The 25,254-nt window shown below is 52.4% G+C and overlaps 10 protein-coding genes across 10 annotated transcripts; 2 read left to right on the forward strand and 8 right to left on the reverse strand.

Annotated features, from left to right (window-relative positions):
* Positions 1-1,070: 1,070 nt before the first annotated feature.
* On the reverse strand, positions 1,071-1,451 carry PHYSODRAFT_467106 (hypothetical protein; the record flags this gene model as incomplete). Its single annotated transcript, XM_009518658.1, has 1 exon — positions 1,071-1,451. The coding sequence occupies one exon, from the start codon at positions 1,449-1,451 to the stop codon at positions 1,071-1,073; it is 381 nt and encodes a 126-aa protein (XP_009516953.1).
* Positions 1,452-7,950: 6,499 nt separating this feature from the next.
* Positions 7,951-8,244, reverse strand: PHYSODRAFT_416157 (hypothetical protein; the record flags this gene model as incomplete). Its single annotated transcript, XM_009518659.1, has 1 exon — positions 7,951-8,244. A coding segment is annotated over one exon (294 nt), but the record flags the coding sequence as incomplete, so codon positions are not given.
* PHYSODRAFT_435843 (hypothetical protein) lies at positions 8,239-9,094 on the reverse strand (the record flags this gene model as incomplete). The annotated part of the gene is made up of 3 exons (XM_009518660.1): positions 8,239-8,634; position 8,754; positions 8,997-9,094. Coding segments are annotated over 3 exons (495 nt in total), but the record flags the coding sequence as incomplete, so codon positions are not given.
* A 1,894-nt stretch (positions 9,095-10,988) lies between these two features.
* PHYSODRAFT_309922 (hypothetical protein) lies at positions 10,989-13,184 on the reverse strand (the record flags this gene model as incomplete). The annotated part of the gene is made up of 2 exons (XM_009518661.1): positions 10,989-12,850; positions 12,887-13,184. 2 exons carry the CDS (start codon positions 13,182-13,184, stop codon positions 10,989-10,991), a joined length of 2,160 nt encoding a protein of 719 aa, XP_009516956.1.
* Positions 13,185-14,926: 1,742 nt separating this feature from the next.
* Positions 14,927-16,081, reverse strand: PHYSODRAFT_389150 (hypothetical protein; the record flags this gene model as incomplete). Its single annotated transcript, XM_009518662.1, has 2 exons — positions 14,927-15,418; positions 15,851-16,081. Coding segments are annotated over 2 exons (723 nt in total), but the record flags the coding sequence as incomplete, so codon positions are not given.
* Positions 16,082-16,170: 89 nt separating this feature from the next.
* PHYSODRAFT_471460 (hypothetical protein) lies at positions 16,171-16,801 on the reverse strand (the record flags this gene model as incomplete). The annotated part of the gene is made up of 2 exons (XM_009518663.1): positions 16,171-16,557; positions 16,655-16,801. 2 exons carry the CDS (start codon positions 16,799-16,801, stop codon positions 16,171-16,173), a joined length of 534 nt encoding a protein of 177 aa, XP_009516958.1.
* A 2,316-nt stretch (positions 16,802-19,117) lies between these two features.
* Positions 19,118-19,618, forward strand: PHYSODRAFT_469124 (hypothetical protein; the record flags this gene model as incomplete). Its single annotated transcript, XM_009518664.1, has 1 exon — positions 19,118-19,618. A coding segment is annotated over one exon (501 nt), but the record flags the coding sequence as incomplete, so codon positions are not given.
* Positions 19,619-20,925: 1,307 nt separating this feature from the next.
* PHYSODRAFT_323174 (hypothetical protein) lies at positions 20,926-21,837 on the reverse strand (the record flags this gene model as incomplete). Its single annotated transcript, XM_009518665.1, has 1 exon — positions 20,926-21,837. One exon carries the CDS (start codon positions 21,835-21,837, stop codon positions 20,926-20,928), a length of 912 nt encoding a protein of 303 aa, XP_009516960.1.
* A 990-nt stretch (positions 21,838-22,827) lies between these two features.
* PHYSODRAFT_261148 (hypothetical protein) lies at positions 22,828-23,214 on the reverse strand (the record flags this gene model as incomplete). The annotated part of the gene is made up of 1 exon (XM_009518666.1): positions 22,828-23,214. One exon carries the CDS (start codon positions 23,212-23,214, stop codon positions 22,828-22,830), a length of 387 nt encoding a protein of 128 aa, XP_009516961.1.
* A 185-nt stretch (positions 23,215-23,399) lies between these two features.
* On the forward strand, positions 23,400-25,252 carry PHYSODRAFT_294720 (hypothetical protein; the record flags this gene model as incomplete). Its single annotated transcript, XM_009518667.1, has 4 exons — positions 23,400-23,432; positions 23,498-23,517; positions 23,909-24,471; positions 24,516-25,252. The coding sequence occupies 4 exons, from the start codon at positions 23,400-23,402 to the stop codon at positions 25,250-25,252; spliced, it is 1,353 nt and encodes a 450-aa protein (XP_009516962.1).
* Positions 25,253-25,254: the final 2 nt, after the last annotated feature.

Here is a 25,254-nt window from a genome sequence, read left to right on the forward strand (position 1 = left end):
AATCGACGCGGGAATCAGCGCTCGTTCCTCCGGATCCACGTCTTCGTTGCCTCGGAGTTGTCTGGCACCGGCGACGTTGACGTCAGAGAAGAGCACGCGAGGCAAATGCTCCTCCTGGTGCGAGACGGATCCTGCAGTAGCTGCCGAGCCTGAGCGGCAGACGACGACGCCAATAGCTTCAGTGGTGGACACAGCAGACGAGAAGCTGGGTCTGATGAAGCGAATTGGCGACTTGGCGAATGAGCAAAGGGGAGAGCGGAACCCTATGGCTCTGCGGTGCTAAAACTGCGGTATACTTACTGCTAAGGCCCTTGTTCAGGTGGGGAATGTGTTCTGTGCTACAGTGTGGGCTAGGCTAAGGCACGATTTGTGCTTGTGATTTTCAAAACGTGTGCTGGGCTTGTCCAAGTAAATTCCGGAGGACTTTATCTGCTGACCTCCCGTCATTTTTGAGTCGCCACCAAGCACATGTACCGAGTCCTCTCGCTAGTGCATGAGCTAACTGTAATTATACGGCAGGCCCTAGCGTGAGGAAACTTGGGCATGCAACAACACCTCGTAGAGTAGCCACTAGATGCACATATAAAGCATTTCGACGTTGCCATCGCCCACGGCAACGCACAGAAAGCATGGTTGTCGAGCACTTTGTCGGGCTTCCTACGGGCTTCCTGACTAGGATCTGATTGGCGTAGGAGGAGACAAACCTGCCTTGTCCTTGCCCGTGATTCCTGGCACAAATGTGCTCCCCAGGGAACACCTCGTGTAGGTGTTCTGGAATCGGAGCTCCTAGAACACGAACGAGCAAAAACCGTACGATTCACGCCAAAGTTTTATCCAATCATATCGCTAGAAAATTTCAGCCCAGAACACTTGAACAAGGGCCTAAGCTGCATAATACATGTACAACGACGGAAAAATCCGGCGTGACAGACTGCCATCCTCCATAGTTAAGGAGTGTAAAACAAAATACGGCACAGATAAAAAAGATAAACATGATTGGCTAAAAGGTTGCGTAACTGTTCAAAAAACAAAACACAATCCGAATGTTCTGCAAAAAAGCTGCATTATATTCAAATGCTAATCTCAGGATAATGAGGAATAGCTGTCTTAAAGCTCCTAATTACAGTGCTTTCGGGGATGGCATCCCAAGCAGCAATCGTAGCGCGAACGGCACGGAGCCGCTTTTCCTTAGCACTGCCACCCGTGATGCCAGACCAGTTCGAGCGCAACTTTGCCTTTAGTGGCCCCATTACACCGACATCCAGCGGCTGGCAAGCAGCCGTGCTGTTTGCGGGTAGAGGGACCACAGTAGCATTAGCAACTTCGGCAACGACCCGCTGCCCCTCTTCCGACACATGACACTCAAAGTTGTCAAGAAGGAGGACAGCGGGTCCATCAACTTCATATTTTAACAAATTTTCTACGAAAAAACGCCACGTAACAGCGTCCATCCAAGCGTTCTCTTGGACGGTGTAGAAGTGTCCTTCCGGATACTCTTCGAACTCGCTTGTGTCGATTCGACCGCCTCGCAGAACAAACCGAAACGGCAGCTTTTCCCCTAAAAATTGTATAACAAATACAAATTAGCCTTAAAAAATAAAAATTAAGAGAGCAACAAAAAGGAAAACTTACCATCAGCTCGAATCGTGAGCACAGCCGTCATGCGGCCGGTGTGCTTGGACGTGTTCGCAATCCTCGCAGCGTCCCGCCGACCTCTACCAGCCCACATCCGAGCCGGAGGCATGTCAAAATCGATGGCAGTCTCGTCCACGTTGTACATGCCCTCCGGCCCGTACGCGGCGTGCGTCTTTCAGAAGTCCAGCGCGAACTCGGCGCGCGTTTGCTCTAGCTCCTCGGTGCTTTTCTTTGCCGTTTGTGGCTTCTGGGAGGTAAAACCATGCCTAAACACGCAAATAAAATTATCTGTTAGGAAACTGATGGAGTGTTAGCAAAAACAAAATTATTTACTGAATTGCGAGTCTCGACCATGCGCTCAAGCGCCTAGATGCCGCTCCGCTTCCTTTGCAGGTAGTCCTCGACCCACTCGGTCTCGATTGCCCACATGAAGGACATAATGCCACGTGTAGTGAGGGCCTGTACATTATAGCATAAAGTTTAACAGTTAAACGCTACAAATTATGAGATTCTAAAAAACCAAACTTACCTTCTCTTCGCGCCGCACGTCCTTCATGAAGGTGACGACCGCAGGAATGTCGGGAAATACTTCCCTGCGGCCCTGGCCCATCAGGGACTTAGAGGTGGAGTGGCCAGTGAAGCTAAAAAGCTTTTCAGCTTGCTTCCACCAGCCATGGACAGTGCCCCGAGCAAGTTGGAGCTCGCGGGCTGCCTACTCCACTCCTACATCTTCGACGAGGCGGACCGCTTCGCGCTTCTCGCGGACGGTGTAGCTCTTCTGCTTCTGCTTGGGCGGCGGCGTGTCCTGCATGGCTCGAAAAACAGTTTGAGCGGCTCTGTCGACCAGCTCCAAATTAGGCAATGGCACACGGGGATTTACCAGAGCCATTCAAAAATTAAATCGCGGTGATTGGCTTATTTTTATGAATAAAATAAATTTGATTGGACAAAATCATCGCTTGTTTTGTATGGACATGTCTATGGAATGCCGGGTTTTGCGTTGCCGGATTTTTCCGTCGTTGTCTGTAGTATTACGATTATGATAATACGGGTTACCAAGGAAATGGACAGGGCAGTGGCAGAACAGAACATGTCCTCATTTTCAAAAATTTAGTAAATCAAACTTCCTATATAGTTTATCATATACGGAGTTGGGGTGTCATCCATAGCTGGTAGCGCGATCAAAATGGTTGGTCGCGCAATCAAGGAAGCGTTTTTGTTGAATACAAATATATAGTAAAGTAAACATCCTGTTTCAACAGCTGCTCGAACACACGTCTTGCAGCGATACAATGCTCATAAAATGGGGTCGCAGGATGCTGGTCAAGATCGGCCTTCACAAATATGATGCAAGCTGGGATGAGCGCGCGCGAAGTCAGGCGATTGAAGCTGCTCAACAGTGGTAACAGAGTGCTTACAGTAATCTGCTTCCTCACCGAACACCTGATACTGTATGTATAACTTATACATGAATAGTATTCATGTTCTCAGCATCACGTTTCGAGCTAGTTTTCTTAAAAAAACGTATATATATCGTGCTTCATCGTTTCAGCAATGTAATAAGCTGTGGGCTGCGTTAATTTCGACGTATCCCGCTTCAAATCTCATTTTTAATGAGCTAAGACGTGCGTATCAGTAAATTATTCTACTACGTAATGCACATTAACACTTTTGCGTACTACCTATAGTTGAGTAGCGAAAGTATCGCCGTCGGGTTCAAAATTCATATAGCATGCAATGCTAATTCGTTAATATACAGGTATTGTACGGCTCATCAGTATTGTTAGAGTGTGGGGAAACGCGTCAATGGAATGCCAGTATGAACTACAATAAAACCTCTACTCCAATGCATGTCTAGGCATCTACTACCCCCAGAACCCATTATCTTACCGCTAAATACTATAAATTACAGATACATACCACACGTTTAAGCCAATGTAGCTATATGCCTTTATAGATGAGCACTCAGCACCGCTGCAGCTATAATATATCCGTCCCTAAAGTATTACACAAAAGCTAACCTGAAACTTTTAATCAATCGTCTTCAGCTACTGTACCTCTCGCTACATGTACTCGCACTGCTATCGCTTATTACGCCGGTGCTATCGCCTTCTATGCGCTTCTATCGCTTACTATACGCTGCTATCATTTACTATCATTTACTACATGTATGCCCTGCTATCGCGTTGCAATCGTTTTCTACGTGCTGCTATCGCTAACTATACGTTCATATCGCTTACTACCTGCTGCTAGCGCTTAACTATGCGCTCCTATCGCTGACTACGCGCTGCTATAGCTAACTATGCGCTGCTATGGCTTACAATGTGCTTATATTTTACCAAATTCGCTGAATTAAGAACTATACTATGTAGTAGGGCAAGCCCAGCTATCGCTGCCACTATGCACTTGTAGTGTATCCCGGGTGAAAGACCAAAGTTGAACACCGGCGATACGGGGGCTGAACCCGCACGGAATAGTAGCCGAATGTATTGATCTAACCAAACAACCAATTGCGTAGTTGCTTAGCAAATTGTGAAGTGAGGTCGAGTGGCGGGTGCCGACTCTCTCTCAAATGCATATCTCTTGCTGGCGTGTCCAGCTGAGAGGCAGTCAGCTTGAAGTGGCTTCAAGCTGAGAGACGGACTGAAGTGGTCAGTTCCCAGGAACTGCTCCGATCCACAACAGTCGAGCCCAAGAGAACATGTAGCCTCGTACACTAATTCCTTATACCAGCTGGGTCAGGCACTGGCAGCCTGACCAGCGATATAACAGATAGCCGACGTCTGGCAGCGTTGGACATCTTGGTCACCTGTGATCTTCCTCTGGCGTGTACGACGAACACTCGTGGTGGAATCAAGCTTGCCACGCCTGCATCCACTACACAGCCTCCGAAGCTTGGATCCACCACTACCAAAACATAGCATGGCAGGCATGGTTGCGTGACCCAATCGCACAGATACCAAATGCCCGTCACCAGACTTGTCGGGCGGACTCCGCTCAGCTCCGCTACGTGCGAAGACGACTCGAGCGGCGAGTCAGCGTCTGCTTCTTGCCGACGTTGGTGAAGGCGTCGCGCCCTCCGAGATTGAGACTTGCCTGGCCGTCTGCGACCTGGTTCGTCCACGAGCTGCTTGGGGCTCACCATCCCCAACACTTACTTGTCTGCGACCTCGTCCACGCCGTGACCGAGAATTAGGCTGGGTGTCCGCTAGCACGATTCCGCTTGCTGCAGCTTCAAGGCTGCCATCATCTGACGATTGCGGGACGTGCCACGAGGCCGACACCACCGCTTCTTGCCGGAAAGTCGACGTCCAGTCGATTGTCCAGTCTGTACAGGTACTTGAGTAGCCGGCGGCTCCTCGACGCTTGCCGCACCTTGGTCACCGCCGCCACTTGCACATAATCAGTAGTTGCTCAGATCCTGGTCGCCTGCCGTGTCCACATACTTGCCCACCAATACCTTGATCTCCTTGGCGAGGTCCAGCATGGGATCGTAGGAGTCCTCGATGGGCTGTAAGCCCTTCCAGCTGACGGGTAACTCGTAGTCACTGGTGGCTTCGTTCCAACGGTGATCCTTGAGACTACCCACAGCAAGCAGGATACCTTGAGATGCAACATGATCTAGCAGTTCCTCTGTCACTTCGAGGCTGTCATCCGCGTACATCTTCAAGCGTGAGGCATGAACGTCCTGTTCGTCACCTGTAACCAAGTCCTGTACACGAAACGAGTGTGCATCAGCTCGCACCACTCTGTAGGGGCCAATCCAGGTCACCTGAAGCTTGTTCCCGTGCTTCTCGTCGACGCGAGACCTTAAAACAAAGTCACCCACTGCAAAATTCACGAGGTTTTCACCGCGCTGGCACTTCTTCTTCAGCAGGCGTTGCTTCTCCCTCTGGTCTTCGACGTCCTTGTGCATGTCGTGTATGCTGCCACGCAGCTTCTCGAGGAACGCCTCGATCGCATCACTGTCAGGAACAGTTTGCAGCTCACCCGTCTCCGGCAGGTAGAACTCCTTGAGTGGTGTGGGGCACTGCAGGCCCGTGAACAGCTCCATCGGCGCACGGTTCCCCAGTGATGAGACAGCCGTGTGGTTGAGACTTGACTGGACCATGGGGACCATGTACACCCAATCCTTGTAGCTTATCTTGTACTCCAGGATCATCGCTCGCATGACATGCAGTATGTCTCGGTTGGCCCGTTCGACTGAGCCATTTATCCAGGGACAGTAAGCTAGCGTGAACGATTGCTTGGATTTCAAGCGACGACACAACTCCGCAACCACTTCATTCTTGACGTGCGTGTCATTATCTGATACCCATTCAGGCGGGATACCAAATCGAAAGTGCCAGTCCAGCAGGGCTTCAGTCACCACGCTGCTGTCGGCTGTGTCGGCCACAACCCGCTCGCAGTAATGGGTCGCGTGATCCTTGTGAACAAACAGGTACTTGCTCTGGCCATAAGACTCGCCCATGTAGAGGAAGTCAAAGTGGAGGACTTCATTACGAGAGCTGTACTCGATCGTCTCGCCCCACGGCCTGGGGATAATCTTCCCCCCTCGCGAATGCAGACACAGCAGACACTGGCCAACAAACGAAGAAACCACCGCAGAGAGGTGCTCGATAGCAAACAGACGGCGCAAGTGTGCGACCATGGCGTGTTGCCCACGATGTCCTTGGGCGCCACAGTGTACCACGATGCACAGCCGCTGAATGAGCTCCTTGGCCTCGTAAGGTACCCAAATCTTGTCATCAATCATGAGTAGTCCGTCGGCGTTCCGTTCGGCGTCCACGGGCGCTTCAAACTCGGACTGGGTGTCAAACAGCTCCACTAGAGTAGGCCAGACAAAATCCTCAGCATCAAGGGGGCGCAGAGGTGCCGGGCTTCGTGTCTCCGATGCCGCAGGCTCCGATTGACTGCGCACAGCTTTCAAACGCTTGACACGAACAGTAGGAGTGTGATTTCCAGCCCAGCGTGAGATCATATCCGCCCAGACATTGGACGGACCAGGAACGTGCTCCACTACGTAGCGGAAATTGACCAGCTTCGTCGACCAGCGCAGCAACTTGCCCTTGATGTGCTTTTTGACACTCTGATGCGGGGCAAACACATGGATCAGGTTCCTGTGATCGCAATACATGCGAAATGGCTTGGGCCTCAGCAACAAGTAGTCCAGTTTGTCACAGGCCGTGACGATCGGGAACGCCTCCTTCTCGATCACGGTCCAGTTCAATTGGCTGCCACTGAAGGTGCCGCTCATGCAGTACAGGTGACGATGCTGCTGGTCCGTAGCAGGCACCCTTGGGTCAAAGTTCACGACTTGAGTTACAATGAGCGAACAGCCGACGTCGGACGCGTCCGTGAATAAACACGTCGTGGCTGTGTCGACAGGAAAATCAAGAGTAGCCGCCGTCGCTAACTTCTCCTTCATATTGTCGAATGCTTGGCGCTCCTCCACAGTCAGCTCCAGCTCAATACTAGCAGCGGCACGTCGAGTTCGCCTCGTGGTGGTGAGCGCTGCGTCGAGGCGTTTCTGCAGGGGCGCTACCTGTCTGGCGAAGTCAACAATCGACTCCCTCATCCAGTTGATAGCACACACGAACTGCTGAAGTTCACCAGCCGTCTCGGGGTACGGCATCGCTCGCAGCGTGTCGATACGGGTTGGATCATGCCGCACACCCTGGTGATTGATCAACCTGCCGCGCCACTTCACGTCAGACCGGTACCGGCTGCACTTCTTGGCGCTGAGCTTGAGCCTAAATTGGTTCAGCAGCGAAAACCCCTCGGCCAGCTTGTCCAGATAGCTGTCAATGTCGTCGGCGAAAAGCAACAAATCGTCGATCCAGATCAGGAGAGCAGGCTCGCGAAACAAGTCTCCATAGTTTTCTGGAAAAAGATGGTTGCGTCGCTGCAGCTTTGTGGAACTCGCCTCGGTGTAAAAAATTTCTCGTCTGTCATGTAGGAGAGGAACTCCTGGCACATCTCAGCGAGGGGCAATTGCCAGAAGCCCTTAAGAAAGTCAAAGAGTGCAAAGTGTTTTTTACCACGTGCATTCTCCAAGATTACCGAAAGTATCGGCATGACAGCGGCCATCACTTCAGTCTCAGCATTAGCCAGTCGATAGTCCGTCGTTTGGCGCAAGTCCATGAGATCAGCTGACTTCTTGACGGGCAAGACGGGACTCGCCCAGCGACTTTGGGGGTTCTCATACACCATTCCTAGAGACACAAGACGAGCGTTAAACTCACGCAGAAAAGTGCGGATGTGCGGCGGGTACTTCCGGGGCTTACACTTCGTCGGGCGAGCCCCGTCACGGAGTCGCACTTCCAGCGGCGGCACATTTGCCGGCGGATCAGCGCGCAACTCCAAGCGCCACACGTCGTAGGCGTGCACGATCGTGCGTAGCTGCTCCACTCGGTCGGCTGGGAAGCCATTCTCCACAGCGCGACTAATCAATCTCTCCACTGCGGCGAAAATGTCGTCATCGCTTGATTCTGGTTGACCAGGGCTAAAAGGCAGGTCGTCTGCCTCCAAGTCAAATGAGTCGCCGCTGGTTTCATCTTCACCACGGCCAGCCAGCTGCTCCAACTGCTGGTCAACATTAATGCCGAGTGTAGTTAGCAGGTCATTGCCCACTATGAAATCCTCGTCGTCCACATCTGCGATGAGAACATCCAGAGCATCCATCGGCTCCACCGGACCCGCTGCGGTGTGGATCAAGACGTGAAGCTTGACCTTCCATTCGGCCGTCACCCACGTCGATCCAAAGACCTGGCTGCGCACGGAGGTGGCCAGCCTCTCTGCTTCCAGGGTGGCATCGATGGCACAGAGCTGCTGCCAGTGAGACCGACCAATGATGGTAAAGTCGGACCCACTATCCGGGCAGTACGGAAGCTCAAACACTCCGTTCAGCGTCACCTTGCGGTCCGTGGGCGGAAGCATCTCACCGAGGCGCTTGACGCGCGCCTTCTTCGACTTCTTGGCGTCGAGCAGGCGTCGGAACTAAAGGAAGAGCACTTGAGCAGTAGTTGGCAAAATGCAAAGTGATTCGATTCAGGTCCTTAGTTCGCAACCGCGTGCTACCTCTAAGCCTGCTACTGGATACCTCTTACTGGATACACCCTACTGGATTCTCTACTGGATACACAGTTACCTTATCCAATCAGAGAACGCCACGTCGATGCCCATCTTGTACCCACAATCCTGTACCCACAATCATGGCGTAATCACCGTGACGTAATCATCGTCCCGTAATCACCTGAATGATTGCGGTACAACACAGTGAAGGTCACGCCAACCTCACTGATGACGCGTTCGCGTCACACGGTCGCTTGGCGAGGCGTCGTCACATCAGTCTTGACAACAGGAACAACTCCTCCTTCTCCTCGGCGGTCGCTTGAGTGCACTCACGGAGCCAGTGCAGCTCATTGCACTTGGGGCAAGGTCCAGGTGGAGGCCGCGAACTATTGCCGCTTGGTGGCTTCGAAGGTTGAGCACTGGTACGGGGCGCCACCGGGGTTGTAGCTGCAGTCGTCACCACTGCCAACAGCTTCTTGTCGTTGCCTTCCCAGCGCTTCTTCTGCGCACCCGGCGCAGGCTTCGGGGCTCGTGGCGTACTTTGAATGCGCCCGGCTGTGGCCTTCTGCAGCTGCTCCTTCAGACGCTGGTATTGGTGCTCGTGCTCAGTGGTCATCTCCACCATCAGGTCAAAGAGGCACCGAGGTTCAGTGGCCGCAGCCTTGTGCGTGAAGCGCACGCTCCGCCTCACCTCCTTCTTGAGGGCCGCCGGCTGCAAAGAGGCCATCAGGCGTTTGCACTACTCACGGCTCACATCAACGCCTTGGAAGCACTCTTTCGACCGTTGTCCATCATGATTCTGTTGAATGCTCTGAAATAGTCGAGGACACGGGCGCAACGTCGCTCTCGCCCATGTTCAGCTTCAGCTCCTTCTTGAACAGAGCCTTGATGTCGGGTAATGTGGAGTTCTTCACGCTGTCCACGATGCTCTTGATCTCCGCGAGCAGCACGCCCTCCGTGACGTCGTCCACAGGCAGGTGCAGCTTGAGGTCGCAGGACTCGTCGAGCAAGTCGGACTCAAACGCATCGACGACAGCGTCGTAGTCCTCGCCGGAGACACGACAGCGAGCGCGCAGCTTGGCTTCGTACTCGCGGCGGTCGCGCATCCACTTGACGAGGGCCTCGTGAGAGATGGAGTCGATTCATGGGGGGAGGATCGGAGTGAAGAGTGGGACTGTTCCCGTCGATCCAGCGGTCGAAGCGTGGTTGCCATGTCCAGGGGTCGTCATGGCGTAGTAGTAGCTTGAGGTTGGTCCTTAGCGTTCCACTCAGGTGGCGAGGCAGTGGAATGTACTACTAAAGAATTCTTTGTAGTGTATCGCGGGTGAAAGACCAAAGTTGAACACCGGCGATACGGGGGCTGAACCCGCACGGAATAGTAGCCGAATGTATTGATCTAACCAAACAACCAATTGCGTAGTTGCTTAGCAAATTGTGAAGTGAGGTCGAGTGGCGGGTGCCGACTCTCTCTCAAATGCATATCTCTTGCTGGCGTGTCCAGCTGAGAGGCAGTCAGCTTGAAGTGGCTTCAAGCTGAGAGACGGACTGAAGTGGTCAGTTCCCAGGAACTGCTCCGATCCACAACAGTCGAGCCCAAGAGAACATGTAGCCTCGTACACTAATTCCTTATGCCAGCTGGGTCAGGCACTGGCAGCCTGACCAGCGATATAACAGATAGCCGACGTCTGGCAGCGTTGGACATCTTGGTCACCTGTGATCTTCCTCTGGCGTGTACGACGAACACTCGTGGTGGAATCAAGCTTGTCACGCCTGCATCCACTACAGTACTATTCGCAGTGCTAATATGTTTAAGCGAACTCTGCTATCGCTGCTACTACTCGGTGGGCTAATAGCTGATGTTTCAAAAAGTATTAGGCCAAGCGTCGCGCCGGGGTGACGTAATCGCCCCCGTGCAGCTCGCCTCGTCGGCTCGCTGCACTACTCGCTATGTTAGGTTAGAAATACCGAGGCTGGGGTGGGTCCTGCGGCCCCGCAATATCGTATTGGGGCGCTCAGCAGCCTAAGTACGATTATGTGGACCACCTTATTATGTTGTCACGGACTTGCGCACACACCCACAGATCTCTCTCTTAGATGTTTGGAGAGAAGAGATGTTTAGGGTGTTACTCTCTGGTACCTCCTTCATGACAACTTTGCTTGCGAATTAGGCCAACTATGGCCGGGCAAAGGTGTAGTACTTGTATGCAAGACCCTCTTTTGACCAAACAACATGTAACCAAACATCAGAACTATGTGGCACATATTATTATCGGGTGATGTTATACCACCATACTGGCCGTGATGTCTTTGGTGTTATCTTCAAGTTGAGTGTTCTGCACGGCAGGAGCGAGTACACTGCCACTTGCCTCAGCCAACTGGAGTTGCCGGGCATTTGCTCGTACATACGTCAGTTTGGCGCTCGTGAGAGGGTCCGTCTTCTCAAGGAGTAGCAGCGGCTCCACACTCGACTCGGCGATCACTCGCGTCGAGCTAAATGCACACACTGGCATCACGAAGATCCGGCAGGCGATCGCCTGCAGTACGGGCCACTTCGCGCCCTCCGTAAACCAGAACTCCAGCGACGATTTCTTGCGCTCCTTCAGTGTCCGGAAAACCAGCGTCTCAGCCTTGTGGGTCTTCTGGTTGAAAGCTGCCTTCTTAAACTCCATGTACTGCATGTATAGCGCTTCTTTGTCCGTATCAGATAATGGAGAGCCATCAGCACGGCAGGAAGACATCAACTTCTGTTCGGCGTCTGCCTTTGTGTCCACAGGTAAGTTCTCGCCAAGGAGAACGGGATCCAATAGATACGCCAGTAGGTGTGCAGGGCCCAATGCGTTCTCTTGTAGCTGTCGGACTAAAGCATGTAAGCCTGCTTTCTCGTCTGGCTGTAGCAACGTACTTGCCGCATACTGCTGAGCGAGCTGGGAAAACGTCGAGTACACTTCCGATAGTGGCAGCGTCGTCGAACTGGTATCATCACTCAATAATGATAGTAGCTCGTGAACGGGACGAAGAACTTCCAAGTACTTTCGTAGCTTCTCAACGAACTGCGGGCTGCGCACAATCCGGGTGAACTGAGTCTGCAAATGCGCGATACTGGCCGGATGGTGGGCGTGAAACCTGTTAGAACTGGTGTCTTCCGTCGATGGGGCAAATAGCTGGTTTAATATGATTTCAGCGTCAAGAAACGGTTCAGCTTGGAGGATGGCGGAAAACGCGTCTTCCACTTTCAATCGTCGCCTCACAGTCACGTGCATCAAATTGGCAGCGCTGGCGCTGACTTCACGGAGGTAGGAAAACTTTTCCTGGCGGCCCGGCAGGAAAAACGCCAAATCCGCGCATTGCAACGCGAACTGTTGTAAATCCTGCGAGAATGGCAGCGTCGTATTGCGCTTCCTGTCGGTATCTGAGACTCCACTGGCTGGCACAAAAATGTGGCGCACAAGTGCCAGCAGCCCGTCTCGCAAGCACCCGTGGAAGTACATCGCTGGGAACTGTCTCTCCAGAGCTTCGCGCGCCTGCCTACTCTGCGGTAACGTGCACGGAATCACACAACCAGCCACCGGACTAGCCATCTTCTTCACCACTCGGGCCACGTCACGAGCTGCCCACTCCGCATCGGCACCTGCGTCTCCACTACTCGGACACTTCACGGACTCCACAAACATCGGAAAATTGCCCGAACTCGCCAAGTTGACCATGTAGTTTATAGAAACCCCATTCTCAGCAGTCGCAGACGGCGTCGTATCCATCGAGAGACTCACAGGCACCACTCCACTCTTGAAGAAGCCGTCCATCTGTCCTTTCACACGCTCGAAGCACCTGTCCAGCAGCTCCGTCATCAACTTCTCCTTGGTCGGGAGCCCAAAGTCTCCACTGAAAGTCTGGAAAGCTTGCATCAAATAGGGAACTTGAACCCTCTCTCCGTCCACCAACTGGTCCACGTTCATCGTCGTGAACAAGTGCATGGCTACATTTTCCTCCAAAGTCTTGGTATCATGTTGCCCCGTTGCCACCGCCTTCGCAGACCCATTTTGAACATTGGGCACCATGGTAATGGGCACCATCGCGGGCTGGATGACCTTGAAACTCGCCGTCGGAGTCGGGATTTGGGCCTGCATGGCTGGAAATGGGACCGCTGCAACTGGCATTGGGACGGGCTTGGACGGCGCGCTGCGGCTCAGCGCGAGGCTCTGCTGGCGGCGATTGATCTCGGCCAGGTACCACTCGGGCACGTCGCTGGGCGGCAGCGCGTCGATGAAGCGCAGGAACTGGACGCACTTCATCAGGTGGGTGCGCGCCTGGGCCCATTTCTTGTGGTAGCTCACCTGCTGCTGGCAGTGGCGGCACGTGGCCGACGGCTGCTTCTGCGGCTCCACGAGCGTCGTGAAGAAGGCCCAGGAGCGCGACGGCGGGCGCCCGCGCGGACGCCGAGGAGCGCCCTCGGCGGGGCTCGCGATCAAGCTCTCCATCTTGTGACTGAGACCGTTGGTTCGGCGCGCAAAAAAGTGATGGTGTGGTAGACATAAGATAGCGATGGGGGGGGGACGGTACTTATTTTTATCTTGACTATTGTAGAGTGTTCAGTCAATAATGTGGTTTTGTAAAAGAACGTTAGAAACGAAACCGTAAGAAAAGTTTCTTTTTATTACCGCAAGCCTAGTTAGCTATCGATCGTATCGCTCCGTCAGCCCCAGACTTTGACGGATCGGACGACACGAGTTGCGGCGAACTCAAAGATGAGCGACAAAACTCGACGAGCCAGGTAATGAGCTGCTGACGTGGTCTTGTTGGCGTCGCTGTCCTTTGAAGGATAGCAGACACTGAGGAACGCCAACTTGCTAGGAAGCGGCAGTGGTCGTGGAGGTAGAACTTGTCCGTGGAACTGACGCAGTCGGCGTTTCCAGATCGCACTCAATATCGTCCGCGATACCATCACTTCGATCTTCTCGAGCGTTGTGTTCTTCCCCATAGCCACCCACAGCTCGCTCAGCGTCGGGTGGTCCAAAGGCTCAGCGTATTCTTCCGCGAACAGAGAAAGCTCCCTCAAATCCTTCGCCAAACGCGTCGATGGGTCTCCAAGTCGCTTCATAAAGAGCTTTCCTTCCCCACCACCAAGGCCATAATAATCTAGGAACTTCAGCGTTCTAATGACCGGTGCAATCTCACCATCAGGGCCACGAACACTTTCGTACATGGTGGAGAAGAAATCCAAGTCGATGCAGCTTTCAGACAGGGACACCTTTGTCATTCTTGGGCAGGAGCTCAGTATGGTCGCCACCATCGCGTTCACGTCCACCTCGTGGTGGAACGACAGCGACAGCTTTTCAAGGGACCATCCGATTTGCTGGATCAGGCCTGGCAATCCACCCGCCTCTGACTTTAACGAAAGGGACAGCGACGTTAAAGGCTTTCCGATCGGCTTCGATGGCATATCAGGGTCGCCATTGGGTACAGCGATGACACACACGACACTGTCCGTAGCCTGGGATGATCAAGTCCAACGACTGGCTCGGGGCGTCGTCCTTGCTGTTATCCGAGTTGCTCTCCACAAGCTCCACTGGAGTATCGCACGGTAAGGCGACAGGGTCACCAGCAGCCAGAACTCTCTCAGCTCCGTCCATCTCAGTAAATTGCACCAGCGTACCTGCACGCAATAGCCAACTCTTTCGGCAGACACTCCATTGCTGGGCTACTTTTTCTTGGTGCTCCTTCTCCTGGAGAACAGCAGTGATCTCCTCCGTGTCATCCATTGTCAATTCGGCGTCGGGGAGGCGCAAACCGCGCACAGATGAAAAGGGGCCTTGTTTGCTCGAGCACGTATGAAAAATGTCTGTGCTAGTAACTTCCAGTATCTTCGCCGCAGCTCATCCTTCATCCGGTAGTTGCATGCTCCAGTTAGGGTCAGCTCAGCGACAGAAGCCTGGGAAACAGCCAACGACGAGCACAGCGCCTCAAATTGCCAGGGTGCGGCACGCTCACAATCAATGTTCAAAGCAGAGAATGAAGGCAGCTGCGTTTGCGTTGGGCTGGTCGGTCGAATGAGCATTCCGGTCAGCAGCTTTGCCAAGCTGTCACGATTCAGGGTTCGGTCAGAATCAGCCGTGGCTTGATCGCGCAGATACATGCGAATCTCACTTAAGAGAACGCCATGGCCCAGCACCCGCAGCAAGCGATCGACCAACAAACCAGTCATATTGCCCCTGGGACTCAAGGTCATGGAAAGCTGCGTCAAGCAGTACACGAAAGTCCTTGCACAGCCCCGCAGATCTTGCACTGCTGTGGAATCCACCTTCTGAGCGCGGCGATGCATTTCCTCCATAAATGCGGTCAAATCATTCAAGTGGCCCGCAAGTTCATCTGTGGATTTGGACCAGTCGCTGAACTCTAGCGACACAGGGATCTCCAGAGAGCGCTGAATGCGCGGGTGAATCTTGCGATCAGTTGGCAGCATGTCCAAAATGCATTGCTTAGCTTTCTTGTACGCTGCACTCGGCTGATACTCTGGAGCCTCGGCCAAAAACAACTTTTCCCACTCTGCGAACAATGAACCAGTGATTTCCGGCTCTCCGGGTAAGTTACGCAACGAGATAAAGTCGAAGCGAGGAGAAATAAACGTCTCCCGTTCACGCCGTCGCTCGCTCTTTAGCGTATCAGGTGGAAGTACAAAGACGTCATCGTGCGCTTCGTCTTCCTCCTGCTCATGCTCATCATCGCGTTCTTCTTCGTCGTGATCGTTTGGAAGTGCATTATCGTCCTCCACTTCGGCTCCAGCGTCATCTGAGTCGCTCTCAATTCGGTTCTGATCACCCTGGTCAGTTCTGCGATGGTTGCCATTTCGTCCCTGTCCATCGTCCCCGGTGGCATCGTCAACGTCTTCTTCGTCGTCGTCATCACCATCGTCTTCTTCTCCATCTTCACTGTCATCGTCATCAAAAAAGACAAAATCATCTTCGCCCTCTCCAGGGATCACAGGTCTGAATTCCTCCTCTTCGCTGTCCTCGTCGTCGAGTCGCAGGCCGCACTGCTGCGTCATGAGCATGTGGAACACTCGCGGGTCCACTTTTGCCACCAGAGACAGCAGCTCGATGGCCTCCCTCGTCCTCCACAAAGCCTGCTCGATCTCTTCAGGGTCCACTTCCTCCTCTTCCTCCTCCTCTTCAGAGTCCTCCAAGTCAAACTGGAATGGCTTCTCGCGCTTACTGCGCGGCCCCAGCACTCGGATGAAGTCACCGGGGATTGAGACCAACTGGCCCTTGAGCTCCTCGCACCAGGGAGCCAGGAAATCCCATTTCGCGGGGGAATCTACGTCCATCACGAGCGGCTCGGAGGCCTCCAGCCGCTGCCGCTTGCGGTCCGGTTCCTCACCATCGCCCGACATTGTTCGACATGCTTATCATGTACTTCAAGTACTACGTATTTTAAATCAAAACATTGAAAAAATGGGATTGGTTAAAACTAAAATTGCCCAAAACTGACAATACAGCGTAAATGAAAATAATAATTGGAATTGAGCCGCGAGTTGTTATCTGTAAAGAGGAAGGCGTGGATGGACTGAGGCACCCAAATCTGTGCTGCGCAGCAGTTATGGGTATTGGCACAGGCGTGCTGGAGGGTGGGCTCGACTAAATCTTCAACGAACTTGGTGAGCTTGCGGGCGGCGCGCTCTTCTCCGAACAACGTGAAGAAGAAGCCGCCAGGGTCCACACCGCTGATTACCGAGTCCAGCACCCCAAGACAAAACTTGTAGTACTGTCGGTAGTGCGCTGCAAACATAATGTTGTACAGGTGGTCACGGAGGTCGATGAACTCCTCCAACTCGCGCTCAATCCGCACACTCGGGCTCTGGGAGGTCACGGACACGTCGTGGTAGACGACCGATGCACTTGAACTCGTCGAACTGGTGTTGGCGGTCGTCCGGCAGTGGAGAGAATCGGTGAACACCCCAACCACAAACCGCACACGATACGTGGATAGCGTTGATGTTCGTGAGATCTTGCAGCGCGTTCCGTCGAGCCGTAATAAAGGCTGGCTCCGGTTCCGCCGTCTGGAACTTGACACTGCGCGCCTTGGACAATTTTGGCAGCATGGTACAAACTTGACTTGTGTGAGATCCTTAACTGATGGCTCCCGTTGACTGCGAGCCGCGGAGGCTGTTCAGAAATGAGTGTTTCTGAAGAAATCCTTGGCGCCCAAGCAGCAACGACCAAGCGCCACGACCAAGCAGCAAAAGCGCCGCTTCTATAGCGATTCTCATCCGATGCAGCAGTGTACAATTGAACATCCAATCACGCCAAAGGCACCCGCCCGTGTACACACATAAATGAACGAGTGTGGTCCACTTCAATCCTATCTTTTCAAGAATAAAAAGATTTCAAGATTTTGCTGATGGGGAACGGACACCTCGACGTTGCCACTGACAAATTGTAATTGTCAGTGACAATTGCTCCGGCATTGAAGGCAACTGCGGCTCTGCTGCCGCCACGCCACGTGCTGGGGGAAAGGGCAGGATGAAGCTATGAGGATTTTGTGGCTAATTTGGACGACATGTACTCAATGCACGCTTTGGCTGGTACGAAATAGAGAAGTCTTTGACGGAGATCAAGTACCGCCACAAGAAGCTAAGCGAATCTTGTGGAAGGCAGCTGATTTCCAGTCGCATGCAGTCATCCGGGGAATGGCTTCACGTCCAGCAGCCAAAGAAGCGAGTTTTCGGTTGGACCAGTGCTACGCGGTTTTCTTGGCAATTCAACCTTCAGACAGGCCGATCGCAATTCAGTGCTGGACTCTAACTTTTCACTCTGTGAAATTGGAAGGATTACCAGGGCGAAGAGGTATTTAGGTGGTGTTGGGGAACGACCCACAAGAAATAATTGCCATTGGTTTTGCCCAAAAGAACGAGCCAGTCACGGAAACTAGTATGGCTATTCAGCTCATCGTCCGAGCCATGCATCAGCTAAAGCAGCGAGCTCAACTATCTACAGTCTCTCTTTAATTCCCAAGGCATCCAACCAATGATCAAGTCGGCTCGAGCCCAGAATGCCACGCACCAAGCGCTCAAAGCCGTTGTCTCGATAGCATGGAAACCAGCTTCCAAACGCATCTACAAAGCGATCAGGGGATTTCTCGAATTGCGACAACTATCTCAGTTTACCAATGATGTACTACTTCGAGAGCACCTGCCTGTCAAGCTATGGGACTACCTGCAAGAACAATTTTCGCCGGAGGAGGAACTATCCCAACACCGCTCGTCAATTAGGCTCAGTCTACAGCGATATCAGGACTCTATAGTTTAAACAAACGTAAATAGAGGACCTCTAAACACACGCTGCCGCCACGCCCGCGATTTACCGTCTGCTAATTGAATTCGCCAGGGATCGCAATCTGCGGGTTATCTCAGTGGGTGATTTGGAGGCGCTGCTTCTGACTCGAGGCTACACAGCTCAACAGCTACGCGCATGCATCGAGTATTACCAAGCACTGGTCCACGAGTTGTCGTCAGATGACCGCCGCATCACATTCATCTAAGTAAAGGGGGGGCATCAACTGGAAACTCTTCGTAAGAACATCAAAAACGGCTACCGCATAATCGTAGTCTTAAGCGTCGCTTACTAACTAGTTGACCAATGACACTAGTTGAAAACAACATATGATTTTTATAGCCAGCTCCTATTTTTAAGTTATGGGTCTGCTAAATCGCCAGTTCGGAAGAGACGCGAAGCAGTTCACATGACTCGGCCCTGCATCAATGGAAGTGGTAGAAAGCGACGAACGTTCGAGCGCGTCCCGGTCGATTATTCACACAAGCGCAAGGTAATTGACTACATTGAGAAAGGTAACGACCTCGATGGGACCATTGCTTTCTTCTATGGAGACGTGGTAGACAAATGACTGCGCGCCAAAAAGAAGCAGATAACCAAGTGGCTGAAGCAAGCGGGTCATATTCGCGCCGTGTGCAAAAGCGGCCGTGAGAGCCATCTCAACGTCCGTGAACTGGGTCAAGGCACTGTTCTTCCGGCCGCGGCTGAAACCGAGCTGGTTATGTGGGTAAATGCCCTTCGGAAGGACGGTGCACCTGTTTCTCGGCTCATGCTGGAACTCCAAGCGAAGGAAATCGCAGCGGACTGCGAATTAGGTGACAAATTTGGGGCTTCGGATACCTGGAGCAAGCTTTTTCTACGTCGACACAAACTATCACTCCGGACGCGAACCCATCAAGGCCAGACTACGCCAGACGACGCGCAAGAAGCCCTGCAAGCATTCCGTGCACTCGATCGCAGAACGATCGTTGAAAACCGGTGTGTAAATGTGTATAACGCTGACCAGACTGGTAACAAAGGTTTTGTATGAATTGTTTTCGTTTTGTTTACTGTCGATATTGTAGCTGTTTTTCGAGTTATTGCTGAAGCAGACAATAACGACTCGCGGGGTCAAGACAGTCTGGGTGAAATGCGCCAACAAGGACAAAACAAGAGCCACTGCGATGCTACTTGCCGACTGGGAAGGAAACAAGGCCCCTCCTTTTTTGTTGTTTAAAAGCACACCTGCCAAGACAGATCCGAAAAAGGAAGCCAACAAAATTCTGCGAAATGGATTCGGTGTCACCGTGTGGAAAGAAGTTCGCGCGCTACAAGAGGAGAATGAGTGCCAGATATACGGTAACAAGGCCGCGTGGTGGAACCATGAATTGTCTCTGAAGTTTCTGGAGTACAATTTCGCTGGTCGAGAAAACCCAGATGAGAACGTCCTTCTACTCTGGGACGATTTTGGTGGCCATTGGACGGCCGATGTCCTGGAGTATGCAGCATCTCTGAACGTCATCTTGCTGAAAGTGCCACCGAAGTACACATACGTCTGCCAACCGGCAGACGTATCCTGGAACAAACCGTTTAAAACGGCTTTGTGAAAGCGTTGGGTCGACACACTTCGAGACGAGCTCGTCAAATATCGCGCAGATGAGAAGCGAATGGAGAAAAAACGAGAAGAGCTGGGGCAAAAGATCATGGTGGCTCGCAAGGAGCTTATTCAGGTGGAGGCGGATGAAGAAGTAGCCCGACTGAGAGACGAGTATAAAGAGGAGCCGTTTAAACTCACGGCTCCCAACCGAGTGGACATCACACAGTGGGTTGTGTCGTGCTGGAATGACCTGACTACTGAAACGATCATCAGTGGCTTCGCCCGAGTTGGCATCTTAAACGATACTCGCTCTTGCACCGATGGGCTTCAAAGTGATGAAATCGAGAATGGCACTGTCGAGGAGTTAGAGAAATGCCGTCTAGCCGGTGATGAAGTTTGCTCGGACGCCGACATTTCAGATGGTAGTAGTAGCGACAGCGAAGTAGACGATTAGGTAGGTAGTAGCTAAACTCGATCTGAAATTCATGATATTACATCTAAACCCGATGATATTGCATCTAAAACCGATGATATTACATCCAAAAACGATGATAATGAGCTAAAAACGATCAGAGGAATTAATACTAACACACGGAATAAAATTTAGTCTTCGGATTACTAAAATTGGATTGAACATGTGTGATTATTGGAACCAGTGCTGTGCTCCTCCGGCAGCGAGGACAGGAAGCCGATGGAGCGCGTTTGCGTGCGTCTGCAGGGCCGCAGCACGAAAGACGCGTTAGCTCGGGCAATTGCAGGTCGTTTAACGCCGGAAAAGCCGGGAAAGGCAGGTCAAAGACAGGAGAAACGTACGCATGCTTGAGCACGGAGAAAGAGGACGCGACGGCGCGCTGCAGAGACTTGGAGAACATGATGCGGTGGCGATGTATGCGGTCGGCGTCGAAAGGTGCGGTATGATGTTGCATCAACGTCGCAGGTCGGGTGACCCTTAGGACTACGATTATACGGTAGGCATGTATTCGTATTCGTTTGAAGCGTGGCCTACATGAAATATCAAACTTGGATCTGCATAAAGCAAGAATGATCAGAGTGCTAGCGACAACCAAGTGGCTGCCTTCGTTCCAGATGTTGTCTCTTTCTCACTCCATGTTGCATCGCAGCACGTCGCTACGTGTGGTACACCACCTTGACGGACCGAACCACGCGCTTAGCCGCGAACTCGAATATCAGCGAGATGACGCCTTGATCCAATCGAGTAGGAGCGCTCGCGGTCTTGCGATTGCCCCTCTCTTCAAGCCACTGCGAGCTCAAAAAAGCAAGCTTGGACGTTATCGGCAGTGGACGCGGCGGTAGAACTTAGCGGTTCAGCTGATAGAAGCGCCACCTCCACGTGGCGCTGAAGTTTCGTTCCGATACGACCAGCTTGAGCTTTTCGAACACGGCATTTTGACGCAGAGCGGTCCACAGCTCGCTCAGCAGTTTGTTCTTCAATGGGTTTGTGGAACGGTTGGTGGAGATGTAGAGACTCGTCAAATTCTGTGCGAGATGTGCGGTGGGTTCTCCGAGCTGCTGCGCGAAGAAAACGCCTCTTCCACTCCCGAAATCGCTGAGATAACATAAGTTTAGTGAGGAGATGGTCGAAACATCATCGCCATTGGTGTGTCTAGATCGTTCCAATTCAGCGGCGAGACGATCCAGATCGATAACGTCAGCACGAATCGTGCATTCTTTGAGTTGAGGACAGGCAGACAGAATTGCAGGCAGCACATCGTCCACGTTGTTGTCGCCACATTCGTTCGGGAAAACCTTTAGTGAAAGCGTCTGGAGCGACCACCCGATTCCTTGGAATATAGGGACGACTTTATCCAAAATACCATCACGGAAGCAGAGTGACAAGGCAGTCAAAGGTTTGCCCTTTGGCTCACTTGCACTATCCCCGTCCTCAATGAGGACAACAGACTCTTGGGGGACACGACACGGCCCATACGCCGGGACAAGAAGGATTGAGAACGGGTCAGTGGCGCAGAACTTATTCAGAAACTCAGCACGGCTGTCGTCAGGAAGATCAACAGGATCACCGTCGTCGAGTTTGAGACTCCAATCCATCTCGCCCCCTTCTTCCGAAAGTCCACCAAATGGGTCTGTAAATTCCAGCTTTGCACCTTGACGCACCGGGCAGCTACCAGGAGAACCATGTTGCTCCAGGAGGTTGGCTTTGAAGCGCACAACATTGTTGAGCTCAAAAAGATTTTTATTCGCCAAGCTCATATCCGGATCATGCAAACCACCACCGACATGTGAGGTACAAAAGCCGCAGACACAGGAGCGAACGTGAAAAAAATTCGACGCCAGTATGCTCCAGAACCACCACTCATCTGACGAATACATGTCCTTGCCTTCAGGCAATTGGATGCTTCCAATCGATAGCTGAGACGTTAAGAAGGCCGATAGCACCTGTTCAACCTCCCACCAGGCCGCTTTGAAGCAGTAAATATTGAGACTGCCAATTGAAGCGCCATCTTGAGTCGGACGAATCAGCGCTTCATATAGCAACTTCGCAAAAGCCTCGCGTCGTTTGTTTGATGGAAGAGAATTGTCACGATCAGCGAGATCTTCCAGCGTTAAACCAAGATAGTTCAAATGAACACCAGCCTCCCGCACTAACAGTAACGCAGAGATCAACTCCGTCATGTTATCCGCCCTAACAGCCAAAGCCAGCGTGCATTCCCGGTCGCCAAAAGCTCCAGCCGCTTCCAGAATATGGGAAATCCTCACGTCCGAGATCGCGACACCAGTCAAACGTATAGAAATAATATCCGGCTTGTAAGCGAATGCTGTAGCACATTCTTCTACTCGTTCGGCCTTCTTAGCCAGAATTGGTTGAAGATCCTCAGACGTTTTCCTCATGTGTTCAAGAAGATCGTGCAGTTCAACCAGAAGCCCACTCAGGTCCTCCTTCCTGCACGACATAAAGTCGATCTCAAGGCTCAGGGGAGTTTCCAGCACGCGATCCACCCACGGTCGCCTCTTGAAGCTGTCAGATTGCATCTCCAAAATCCGCTTCTTCGCCTGCTTGTACGCCTCACTTGGCGTGTAGTACGGAGACTCGGTCAGCAGTATTCACTTCCATTTGTTAAGAAACTCTTCTCCACCAGTACGACTCAACCAGAAAGTGAACTGGAAACGAAGCAAAATCGGGTCGGGGGGGTCAGTAGGCCCCCCAAACAGGTAGGCAAGGTCGTCTGGATCCTCATCTTCTTAGTCGTCTTCACTGTCATCTTCGTATACTTCCTCCCCACTGTAATAATTTGCATCCTCGTCCTCCTCATAGTCGTATCCAAGGGGAGCGACGCCGACAAGCTTGCACTGTTCCGTTATCAGCATGTGCCACACCTTGTTGTCGATGTGAGCGACAAGCACCAACAGGTCGATGGCTTCACGGACGCGGGGGTACAGTTGGGCGGGCGGCAACTTTGATCTGGACTCGAATCTCTCGCTGATGAATCGGATGTAGCCACTCACAAGCACCAATTGGCCGCGGAGGACGTCGCACCAAGGAGCCAGGAAGTCCCATGTCGACGGGGGCGCGGGGTCTCCAGGGCCGGCCCTGCGCGGACGCTTGAGCTCTCGACCTTCTTCCGCCATTTTGGACGAAATGGCAAATGGCGATGGTTGGGTGACTGGAAACGCGTCATGAATCATTAGCGGATTCCACGGTAGACCTTTGTGAACGGGAATCCTTCAAATAAATAAATAATATAATATAAAGGCCGGGCGCGTATAAGAAAGCACCCGTGATGAAAATATAGGAAATTCACCAAAAGGGGATAATGAAGACCAAAGAGGGTTTTGCTTACAGTAGCGTATGCGATGATCTATTGTGAATAGTAGACTATTGAACTACAACACTAATTTTAAGCAAGTCTAGACTGTGAACCACAGTGCCTGGTACGTGATGTGATCGTACGTATGTACGTTTCCCGGAAGAAATTCGTATTACATGTAGTTGCTGTGGCTTCATTGTCGTTTCCTTCAAAGTACTTACCGCTACTCGATACTGCAGCGATAATGAAACATTACAGAGTAAACATAAAGTAAAAAGGAAAAAAAATGTTATCGGCCAGAAGAATGTAGGGCAATGTATTCGAATCTATTCAATCGGAGCGCGTAGTAATTCCCAGATAACCTTCATGAGAACTTGACCATGTATTTACTGGGCATCAGTTTCAAAAAACAAATGCACAAGAGTACGAAAAACAGAGGGGGGGGGAATATGTTCATGAATCACATTTTGGCACTGTACTCTGCATGTTGCTTATCCCTCTCCTCATTTCATTAGCACGCTTGACCGTCAAGCAAGCAACCAAGACAGCCCCCACCATCACCAACCTTCAGCCACGGCCCTCGACCGCTGGGACTTCCTGTCTCCTTGGTTCGAGCAACTGCGAGGCCACCTCATGATCATCCCCAACGGCCACTTGGTGGTGCTCAACACCGAAGACATCCGCTACCGTCGTCACATCTTGGAGCCGCAACACGTCGACCCCAGTCAGCCGAAGCAGCACGAGCCCAGTCACTGGCGCACACGCGAGGCGCTGGAGCTGCTGGTGCTCGTGCACAGCGTCAATAACCTGGCGTGGCAGAAGCTTCTTCTGCACAGATGCGCCTTCAGGTTCAGCGACGAAGTAGACGCTTTCGACGCTAACGACGACAACGTCGACGCCAACTTGGAAAGGGATTTTCTGGCTGAGGACAAGAAATTTGCTCTGCAACTTGAACACGACAGGGAGGCGCCTCGCTTCACGTTTATCGTGACGGTCGGCATCCAGAAACCGGGAAATCCGTCGACGGTGGTCCAGTGGCGGGATTTTTTCCTCTCGCACAAGTCGAACTACGAGCCAAGTCCGGATTTTCTGGAAGCGAAGCAACGGATTTTAATGATGCAGGACGAGGAATTTATCAAGAATCCACGAGTACCGAGGAGCGTGGAGATCGCGGTCGCGATCTGCGTCGAGACCTCCTGCCAGGAGGCTCCTATCGGTACGCCGAGCACGTCGCCCAAGTGCGCGGCCTGGTGGATGAGATGAAGAGTTACTATGCCAAGGAAATGAGGGCTGGCTCTGGTATGGGGAAGACTATTAGTGAATGTGCCAACACGTTCACGTACCGCTTGGATTCCATGTCGCTCGATGTGGTCGGGGTCACGTTGTCCGAGGTGTGCGTGACCCGCCTCCTGGACCTGGTCAGCACTGGGATCCCAATCAAACGGATGGACGTGAATCTGAATCGGAGATGCAGAGGCGGCAACTACTTCGTGACTCGCGAAGCACTCGCCATGTTGCTGACTGGGCTGTTGGTAGCACCTCTTCGTCCGTTGCAGCAGCGCGTGCACTCTATTGAGCACCTTTCGGTCACGTGTGACGACGACACGCCATGGCACTGCGACGCACTGAGCGCGACGCTGGCGGCAGCGCGACTCCGGTGGGGACAATCCGGATCCAGGGCGGATTCGGGGCCTGGGACCACAAGGCCATCCGTCAAAGCCAACTGGACATGCTCACAAGAGCGGTATTGCACTCGTGGAGGAACTCTTCCTTTACGTGTAGAAAAAATCTGGAAGTCTCAACGCAATGATGAAAAATACACTACACCACGCAAACAATGCCACCCGATGCTGGTTTAGCA

This window comes from Phytophthora sojae (genome assembly GCF_000149755.1).
Source record: "Phytophthora sojae unplaced genomic scaffold PHYSOscaffold_1, whole genome shotgun sequence".
Classification (NCBI taxonomy): Eukaryota; Oomycota; class Peronosporomycetes; order Peronosporales; family Peronosporaceae; genus Phytophthora; species Phytophthora sojae.